An 11,074-nucleotide genomic window follows, 5' to 3' on the forward strand; every position below is an offset into this window, starting at 1 on the left:
ACAAGAGAAGGACCAAGGAAGTGCTTCAAAGATCCCTGAAGTATTACCTCAAAAAATGCAACACACGTCAACATCTGGAAGACCTTTGCTCAGAAGAAACTGACTTGGAGGAACTTCTTGGATAAAGGGACACAATTCTTCAAGAATATCAGTCAGCAAGGGGAGGTATAGAAAGAAAAGAGAGCCTGAGAAAAGAATGCCAGCAGTCTCAAGACCAAGGATCAATTTCACATCTCAAAAACACCTGTCAAAGGTCTGGTTGATGGTGCAGTTCAAGGAACTGGCTCATCAGCCACACAAGAACCCTCAGAACCTTTGACCAGTAACACAGAATTTCATAGTTGTCAATCATACTAATTAGTGAGTGAGTGCCAATGATGAAGACTTAATAGTTGAAGGGGAAACACATTATTCAGCATGAAGAATAAAAACTTAACACTTGGAACTGACTTTAGCAATAGAGAAAAATTTTAAGATGAAATATGAAAGAGGCCAGAAGTCTTGATAAGAGGAAGGAGAATTAAGAATAATGACATGAAAACTTAGTGCTGCAGGTTAATGACTACACTTTGTTCTTTACACCTTCAGCTATAATGTACCAATGAATTGCTTGTAGTCGGGAGTGCTTGAACAAAAAAAAATTGACAAAGATAAATGCACTTTTTGTAACTAGTCCAATGAGCAGACGAGGTAATTGATGTAGACAACAAGAGGAAATTAATTGTTAACAGTAAATGGCTGAGCTTTGACATGGGTAGAGCAACTTGAGAGGGGAAAAAAGCAAATTTACTAGGGTGCTGTATGGATCAGCAAGATCTAGAGTAGCAGTTTTCAATCTAGCTCTGTGAGCACACTGAAAATTTAAATGAGGGGAGAAACAGTCACTGATTCCAACATTAGTAATAGATTTTGCAGGAAATGAAACACACTCTTGGGACCTACAGATATGCCCAACTACTTGCTATGTTGAAAGCAGAAAGATTACTGAACTTAATAGTGAAGTGAGTTGAACTATGTAAAGAACGGAAGCATTTAAGGAATTGCAAGCCTAATAAGTGAATGTTTAAAATTCTGAAAGTCTGCATTTACAGCCAAAGCCGCTGTACATGCATTTGTAAAATTGCAGTGATACTTTTAAATCCCATCCAGCAGGTGTTTTGAATATTGATAACACCAAAAGTACTGAACCAATTGACACCATTCTGTGTCAAAGTGGAAATAGCAATCACAATGGTGTTAATTCAATAAAGTGATAGCTATTATACTGTTTCTTTTGCTGAACAGTTGAGTCATTGAAAATTCCAGAAATCTGATTAAAGTTGCTAATGCAGTTACCTACTGGGACTTTTCAGCTGTAATTCAGGATCTGTGATTCAGTGCACCATTACAATCCAAGTTCTAACAAGAGTCAACTCTTGTCCAGACAGAAAGGTATAGAAGAGATGGTAAACCCATTGGGTGCAATTGGGCATGGGCAGATGGATCACTGAATGCAGTTAAATGGCAGTCACCTGCATTAGGCACATGATTTGAATTTAAATTGATATTTTTATTTTCTTCTTTTGGCAGCCCCTGGATGAAACAAATCTTTCGGAGCTAAAATCTGCTCTCAGTGGTTTTCTGAAAAAAAGTGAAACTCTGAAATTGGAGACAAAGGTAAGATGAAATGCAAATAATTGGCTAGAATTAGCTGTGTTTCGTTTTAATAATAAGGAGAAAGCCAAGGGGTGACCTGATAGACAACGTTGAGATTATGAAGTGTTTTGAATCCTAAATGATATGATAGCATTAATAAATTCATTAGGAAGTTCAGGGTAAACCTCTTTCTTCAGAAATTGGTGAAGAGAATAGTATATAAACATTTTAAAGGAAATCTAAGTAAGCAACTTGGATTTCAAGAAGGAATTGGATGTAAAACTTGGGGTTAAAGGGATCAAAGGGTATGGGGGAAAAAGTGGGAATAGACTATTGAATTGGATGACCAGCCATGATCATAATAGGAGGCAATGGTTCAGTGGTATTATTGTTAGACTATTGATCTAGAAACTCAGTAAACATTTTGGAGACCTTGGTTAGAATCCCACCATAGCAGTTGGTGAAATTTGAATCCAATATAAATTCAATTTGGAACTAAGAATCTACTGATGTCTATGAAACCATTGCTGGAAGAATCTATCTGGTTCACTATTGAAGGAAAGGAAATCTGCCATCCTCACCTGGTTTGGCCTCTGTGATTCCAGAGCCACACCAGCTGATGTCTCGACTGCCCTCTGAAATAGCTTAGTAAGCCACTCCGTTGTATCCATTACAGTGAAGGCACCTCAATGAAATGAAACCAGATGGTCTACCTCGCATTGACCTGGCAAAATTCTCCTTACTAATATTTGAGGGGTAGTGCCAATATTGGAAGAACTGTCTCACACTCCTGTCAAACAGCAGTGTAACAGAGTCAAATTCTCAGAAGCATACCTTACTATGTCCAAGACCACAATACCACCATCCCTGGATACTTCCTGTCCTACTAGCTAAGTGTTATAATCAGGAGGATGTTGTCTTTGGAGTCCTTAACCTTGACTGTGGACTTCATGAAGTCTAATTGTATTAGGTTAAATATGGGCAAGGGAATCTCCTGCTGATTACTACATACAGTCTTCCCTCAGTTATTGAATCAGTACTCCTTCATGTTGATCAAATGAAGTACTAAGGATGACAAAGGGAAATGTGCTCTGGGTGGGGGACTTTAACATCCACCACTAAGTGGTATGGCAGCAATACTACTGATGAAGCTGATAAAGGACATAACTGCTGGACTGTCTCAGCAGCAAGTGGAGAGAAAACAAACAAAGGTTGACCCCATCCTTTCAAATCTGTCAACTGCTGGTGTAACTCTCCATGACAATATCAGTAAAAATGACAAATGCATAGTCCTTGCAGAGATGAAGTCCCATCTTTCACATTGTGACACCTTCCTTGTTGTGTGGCACTATCACTGTGCTAAATGGGACAGACTTCGAACAGATCTAGCAACTTGACTATGCATCCATAAGGTGCTGTGGACCGTCAACAGTAACAGAATCGTACTCCAATACAATTTCTAGTCTCATGGCCTGGCACATTCCCCACTCAACCATTACCATCAAGCCAGGGGATCAATGCTGATTCAATGACGAGTGCAGAAATAGCACCGGGTATACCCACAATACATGTCAACCTGGTGAATCTACCAAACAAGACTGCTTGTGTGCTAAAGAGCATAAGCAGCAAGTGACCGAGAGATCTAAGCTCTGCAGTCCTGCTAAATTCAGTTGTGACGGTGATGGGCAATTAAACAACGGACTGGAGAAGAATGCTGCACAAATGATTGAAGAGCCCAGCACATCAGTGCAAAGGATGAGGCTGAAGCATTTGCAGCATTCTTCAGCTAGAAATGCCAAGTGGATGATCTGGCTTGATCTCCTCCAGTGGTCCCCAGCATGACAGCTATCGATCTTCAGCCATTCAATTCATTCTGCATGATATCAGGAAATGGTTGGAGGCTTTGGATGCTGCAAAGGCTACAGGCCCTGACATCGTTCTGGCAATGGTACTGTAGACTTGTGCTCTAGAGCTTGCTGCTCCCCTAGTCGAGCTCTTCCAGTACAGCAACAACATTGGCGTCTACCCGACAATGTGGAAAATTGGCCAGGTATGTCCTGTATATACAAAGCAAGGACAAATCTGACTTTGGCAAATTACCAATCCATCAGTCTACACTTGGTCGTCAGTGAAGTGATGTGATGTGATGGAAAATCTCCTCAACAGCGCTAGCAAGCAGCACACTCCTCACTGACGCTTATGTCTAAATAAGATTGATTACTTAAAAGAAAAAAAAGTTTATTAGGTATCTTGTGGCAGTAAAACATTAATGCCATATTGGCATTATTATAGGAAAGAGTAATTACAACGTGAAAGGTTTTCCTGAGTAAGTTCTATTACATGTATGAGCACAAATGTTTAATGAGAAGACTTGACACAGTGTAGTGAATGGGCATGCATATAAACTTAAATTTTATGTTCTAAAAGTACTAACATATTATTATTCCATTTGGGGTAAAAGCTAATTTTGATTGGATCCTAGTATCTTCTGGTTACTTTGCCCTTCATCCCCTACTATCATATCATTCCTGCCAATTCAGATACTTTTCAACATTGAATATTTTTGTTTACATGTTAGGTGCATTTTCAAAAGCACATGTGCTTTAATGTGCATGAGAAGTGCGCTGTTAGCATATGACGTCACTAGTAGATTCTGTGTGATGGTGTAGTGTCTGGAATTGTGCATTTCTGGATAAGCAGATCACAGCAAACACTGCTTTATTTTTCAGTCTTTCTCTTAAACCCAGATGTGATACTTTAATAAACTTCTTTCCTCTCAGAAGAGGTACGAGAAAAAGTAGCACAATAAAATTGAAAAATCAAAAGGGAGCAATTCCAGAAAGATGAAATGGTCAAGCAGCATTTGTATTTTTTTTCTTCTTCTTTGGCCATTTTTACCTTGCCCTTCCTGAGGGTTGATCCGCTGCTAAGGTACATTTCCATCTATAGTGGTTGTGGGAGGATAATGATAATGTTAGCTTGATTCAAACTTCAACTTATTGGATGAATAAATCAAAATTGATTTTGTTACTAGGACTATTGGTGATTGTGCTTACTGCTTCATGAGAATCACAAGTACTGGCTTGGGGCATCACTAGCTGTTCAACCATAAGAACAGCGACTTCTGTCATTTATGTGCCTGCTGCTCGTTTGCTGTTCAGATGAGTATACTTCCAGTAGAAATTACCAGAAAGCAATGAGAAGCTTTGCTGACTTCCAAGTTTACATCAATCTGCTTTCCCCCCACCCCTCCCCATCCTTCCTCACCTCCATATTAAACAAATAGAATGCCAGTTTACTTGCCCAGATGCAATCAACAAACTTGGCAAAGACTTGAAATCTTTCTTATTTGTATGGCTTGCTGTTTAATGAGGTGAGTTATCAATAGAACCAAGTTATATACTTGCATTTTATATTATCTATGATCATGCAATGTGACTTTGAAACTACAGGATTGCATGCTTATTTCTTCTTCATAAGAAAATCACTTTCTTTTAATTCTAGACTGATCCTTCAGTCCTGGGTGGAATGATCGTCAGCATTGGTGATAAGTATGTTGATATGTCCACAAAAAGTAAGATTCAGAAGCTCAGCAGACTAATAAATGAAGCTATATAATAGCATCATCCAAACCTGTGTAACTTCCTTGGATTTTACTGTAAATCTGTTCAACCAAATGTACAGTGATCACTGTCCTTGAGATTTACGTTCATTAGTGTATAGAAGATTTAATAAAATAATCTTCCATTTAAATACTTGTTATAGCTGTTTAATATGCATAGTAGAGAACTTTTATTTTACAGTAAGTAATGACATTTATTTGATTTTGTGTTCTGAGTGTAATGGCACAAAAAAATACGAGCATGATGTATATCACAGGCACTTTTTTTTTAACCTTGTCCTTCAGGTCACATTTAAACACCATAAAGTACTGGAAATCAAATGAATAATGACACAATGTTGCCACTTAGGATTTCAGGACCATCAGGGGAAAGTTAGGTCAGGTAATAATTAATCTTAAGAATGCAAGAAGAAACAGTCAATGACAGAAGGATATGGCTTGATTTAGAGAAATAAGGAGGGGGAAAAATAATTGGAATAAAAGTGGAAATGTTTCTGGAGGAGTGTTTTCTTTTCTTTTTGACAATGTGCTTTGTGTACGAGTTAGTACTCTGATGTTTCATTTACTTCTTTTCTGGTTCTTCAAGGTTGAGGTTAACATCAGGCCCATAAATCATGTCGTGAAAGGGTTTTTGAATTGGCTTGAAATATCCACACTAATACCTGTGACTAATTTAATTCAAATATGCAGTGCAAATCTAGCAATTTCTTGAAGCTCTTGAGTCACCAGCCATAATATCTTCTGCTATTTTGTAGTCTCATCACATTCATTGACAAGGCCAGGTGCAGAATAATAACCAAAGTAATGAATGAGAAGGCAGCCATCAAGTCCAGAACTAAATGACAATAGTTTGTGAAAAGATTTGTAGCTCGGGTGCTCGTTGTTGTGGTTCTGTTCGCCGAGCTGGGAATTTGTGTTGCAGATGTTTCGTCCCCTGTCTAGGTGACATCCTCAGTGCTTAGGAGCCTCCTGTGAAGCGCTTCTGTGATCTTTCCTCCGTCATTTGTAATGGCTTGAATCTGCCGCTTCTGGTTGTCAGTTCCAGCTGTCCGTTGCAGTGGCCGGTATATTGGGTCCAGGTCAATGTGCTTATTGATTTTGAATCTGTGGATGAGTGCCATGCCTCTAGGAATTCCCTGGCTGTTCTCTGTTTGGCTTGTCCTATAATAGTAGTGCTGTCCCAGTCGAATTCATGTTTCTTGTCATCTGCGTGTGTGGCTACTGGTCGTGTCGTTTCGTAGCTAGTTGGTGTTCCGTGAACACCAGCTAGCCATGAAACAACACGACCAGCTCTCCTTTAGTAACCACACACGCAGATGACAAGCAACATGAATTCGACTGGGACAACACTACTATTATAGGTCAAGCCAAACAGAGAACAGCCAGGGAATTCCTAGAGGCATGGCACTCATCCACAGATTCAATCAATAAGCACATCGACCTGGACCCAATCTACCGGCCACTGCAACGGACAGCTGGAACTGACAACCGGAAGCGGCAGATTCAAACCATTACAAATGACGGAGGAAAGATCACCGAAGCGCTTCACAGGAAGCTCCCAAGCATTGAGGATGTCGCCTAGACAGGGGACGAAACGTCTGCAACACAAATTCCCAGCTCAGCAAACAGAACCACAACAACTAAATGACAATAAGAATCAACATTGAAGAAGAGGGAATTGAAAAAGAAAAGCGCATTACTATTTTTCATGATTTTGGAGGTGCCGATGTTTGACTGGGGTGTATAAAGTTAAAAATCACACAACACCAGGTTATAGTCCAACAGGTTTAATCGGAAGCACTAACTTTCGGGGCGCTGCTTCTTTGTATTTTTCTTTTTCAATCCAACTGCCTCCTATCTGAAGAGTTTGAAGTTAGAGGTTCAAGTGGGAAATTAAATATTGCTTTTTTTCTATGTTACTAAGATTATAACAGAAGGCCATTGGCTAGATGGCTGCTTTGTAATGCAGAGTGATGCCAACAGTGTGGGTGTTACGACACTGAGTAAACCCCTCTGCTAATTTAAACCAGATAGATATAGAAGCTCACCTCATGCCGTAATCTGTTAAATTTCGAGAGGCAAACAACTATCCCAAATTTTAAGTCCAACAGAGAACGTTAAAACAACAACTATTTACAACTCCTTTCTTTTAACTCTGTCTTTTAGCTCCCACTCTACAATACTGGTCCAATTTTTTTAAAAAACTGATTTAAGATTTACAAAAAAAATCACATTTCAAAACCAGTCAGTTTTGTCGATTCTCCTTTGTAGACTTTCCCCTCAATTTTTCTGGGTCATCTCCTCTTCGGTCTTCTGCTGCACAACCTTCCTTTATAGACAGGTACCTTTCGGAGAGCTATTCGGGTAGCAGTCTGTACTTTTTGGTGCCCTTTGATCTCCCCCAGCTGTTCAAAATATCTAATTTTATGCCTAAAAACATCGGATCGTTTCATTGGTTTGATGTAATCCAAAAAACAATAAAATTAAAACTCGATTGGATTTTGGTATCTGGGGCATAATTTAAACTGCCGAATTTGAATTTGTTCTTGTTCCATGGCAAAGTAACTCCAGGTATTTGTTTCAACCAAATGTAACATTTTTAAATTGTTCAGCTCGCTCTGCCTTCAATCAGTCCTTGCTGGATTCCTCTCTCTCTTAAAGATACAGTACGCATCTACCCCTTCACAACAATGGGTTCAATGCTCATGCCAGCTAAGATTATCATGAAGACCCTAGCTTTTCCATCCTCCCTTTAGTTGTGGCAATCCTCACATTAAACTTAACCCCCCATCATTTCTTTAATCAGAGAGCAGCCCTATAAGTCCTCTGGGACCTTGGCTACTTTACCTTTACCTAGCATAACCGGAACTTGTTTCACTTGATCATGATCCATTGCGGCAAGGGTTTTCCATATGTGTAATATGCTAACAATTCTCCTTAGTCATTCTCCTAATCACCTAAGCAGATCTCGTGTTCATTGTGGTTGGCAACTAAACAATTGTGAAATGATATTTGGAATGTCAGATGATTTCTACACATTCCATCAACACCATCATTAAGCACAGAAACAGACCCTTTGGCCCAAATCATCCACGCTGACCAGAATTCGTAAACTGAATCTGTCCTGTTTGCCTGAATTAGGCCCATATCCTTATAAACCTTTCCTATCCATGTACCTATCCAAATATGCCTTAAATGTTGGAATTGTATTCACTTTACCATTTCCTCTAGCAGTTTGTTCCATATAAGCACCACTCTGTACTAAAAGTTGCCCCAAGGTCCCTTTTAAATCTTTTCACACTCACCTTTAAATCTATGCCCTCTGATTTTGGTCTCCCTTACCTCAGGAAAGGACACTGGCCGTTCACCTTACCTATGCCTCTTACTGACCTTGATAAAGTCACCCCTCAGCCTCCTATGCTAAGGAGAGAAAAGTCCCAGCCTATCCAGTCCGTTCTTAGCACACAAACCCTCCAGTCACTGTAACACCCTTGTAAATCGTTTTGCGCCCTTACCAGTTTAATAACATTCTTCCTACAGCAGGATGACCAGAATTGTACACAGTACTCCAAATGTGACCTTACCAATTTCTTTTATAGCTATAACATCCCAAATTCTGCTCTGCCCAAAGACAAGCATGCCAAATGCTGCCTTCACCACTGTCTCTACCTGTGACACCACTTTAAGCACCCATATATTTGCATCCCTGGATCTCTCTATTCAACAGAGTCCTTCTATTAACTGTGTAAGTCCTATCCTCGTTTGTCTTACCAAAATGCAACATCTTGCATTTTTAAAAATTATACTCCAACTGTCATTCTTTGGTCCACTGTCCCAGTTGATCAACATCATGTCGTACTCTTAGATAACCTTCTTCAATATCCGCTATAACCAACAATTTTGGTGTAATCTGCAAATTTACTAACCGTGCTTCCTACATTCTCATCCAAGTTGTTCATATAAATGACGAACAACAATGGACACAGCACCAATCCTTGCAGTCCCAAGCCTCCAGTCTGAACAATAACTTTCCATCACTGTTCTGTCTCTTACGGTCAAGCCAATTTAGTATCCAATTGGCTAACTCTACCTGGATCCCACATGATCTGACCTTACTAACCAGTCTACCAGATGGAGCCTTGTCAAAAGCCTTGCGAAAGTCCATGTAGATAACAATGCTTCCCTACCCCTGCCAGCCTTGCCGTTCAGACTAACAGGAGTGAGCTGTCCCTGAACCCTCATCATCTCACTCTTGAAAGTCTCCCATTTGCCAGACATCTCTTTTATCTCCAAATAGCCTCTCCCATTCAACCTTCAAAAGTTCCTGACTAATATCATCAAAATTGACCTCTCACTAATTCAGAGCTTTAACTGCGGACCAGGCCTATTGTTTTTCATAACCATTTTCAAACTGATAGAATTATGATCGCTGATCCCAAACTGCTCCCCCCACTAACAATTCAGTCACTTGTCCTGCCTTATTCCCCAAGAGGATGTTGTGTTTCTTCTCCAGTAGGGCATTCTACACATTGATTGAGAAAGTTTTCTTGAACACGCTTAACAAATTCCACCCCATCCAAGCACTTAACACTATAGCAGTCCCGATCTATGTTTGGAAAATTAAAAACCCTTACTATTACAAACCTATTATTCTTATCTACAATGTCCATATATGCCTGCTGTTCAATTTCCTGCTAGTTGTTGGGTGGGGTCTATTGTACAATCCCATCAAAGTGATCACTCCTTATTTCTTGGTTCCACCCATATAGCTTCACTGGACAATTCCCAAGAAATATCCTAAGTACTAATGTAATGTTTTTCCTAATCAGAAACACCACTTCTTCTCCTCTCTTGTCTCCCCTTCTATTCTTCTTATGGCATCTATACTCCAACCATTGAGCTTCCAGTCCTGTCTCCCTCTCAGCCATGTTTCAGTAATAGCTATGATATCCCAATCCCACATTCCTATCCATGCCTGAGTTCATCATCCTTTCTTGGGTCTCTTGCATTGAAATAAATGTATTTTAATTCATCAGTTTTCCCTCTTCTGAATTGCTCTTGCCTGCCTTGTGTACTTGGTCTCCTCTTAACCATCTCTCTTTCCTCACTACTGTTTAGGTTCCCAACCCCCTGCTAGACAAGTTTAAACCCTCCCAAGCTGCTCTAGAAAAATTTCCCTTCAGGATCTCGGTCCCCCTCCAGTTCAGGTGCAACCCATCCCTCTTATACAGGTCACTTCTGCATCAGAAGAGATCCTAATGATCCAAAAATCTGAATCCCTGCACCAGCTCTGCAGCCACACATTCATCTGTCCTATCCTACTATTCCTACTCCCATTAGAATGTGGCATCAGGAGTAATCCAGTGCTCCTGCTTTTTAGCCTCCTGCCTAACTCGCTATATTCACCCTGCAGAACCTCATCCCTTTTTCTATCTATGTCATTGGTATCAATGTGTACAACAATCTCCGGCTACTCATGCTCTCTTTTGATAATTTGCTGCAACTGCTGTGAGACATCCTTGACCTTGGCACCAGGGAGGCAACATGCCATCCTGAAGTCTCTCTCTTGCGGCCGCAGAAACATCTGTCTGTGTCCCTGACTAGAGAGTTTTCTCACAATCACTCGCTTAAACTTTGCCATATCTGCTTTACAGCTGGGCCAGCCATGGTGTCAAAGACCTGGTTACTGCTGCTATTTTCCCATGAGAGGCTATTCCTACCTCCCTGCAACTGCATCCAAAATACTTTTTTGAGAGTGGGATAGCCAGAGGAGATTCCTGTACTATCTAACTACCTCTCCTATCAATCATCCATCTA

At 40.2% G+C, this 11,074-nt stretch overlaps 1 protein-coding gene across 2 annotated transcripts in view; it reads left to right on the forward strand.

The window, feature by feature from the left end:
- atp5po (ATP synthase peripheral stalk subunit OSCP) overlaps positions 1–5,388 on the forward strand; it is a 48,239-nt gene extending 42,851 nt beyond the window's left edge. For both annotated transcript variants that reach the window (XM_072585571.1, XM_072585570.1), the window contains exons 6-7: positions 1,570–1,656; positions 5,140–5,388. In XM_072585571.1, coding sequence (XP_072441672.1) covers positions 1,570–1,656; positions 5,140–5,253 — 201 coding nt within the window. In that variant the 3' untranslated portion in view covers positions 5,254–5,388. The remainder of the gene's footprint in view (positions 1–1,569; positions 1,657–5,139) is intronic.
- The last annotated feature ends 5,686 nt before the right edge of the window (positions 5,389–11,074 follow it).

This window comes from Chiloscyllium punctatum, chromosome 15, assembly GCF_047496795.1.
Source record: "Chiloscyllium punctatum isolate Juve2018m chromosome 15, sChiPun1.3, whole genome shotgun sequence".
NCBI lineage: Eukaryota > Metazoa > Chordata > Chondrichthyes > Orectolobiformes > Hemiscylliidae > Chiloscyllium > Chiloscyllium punctatum.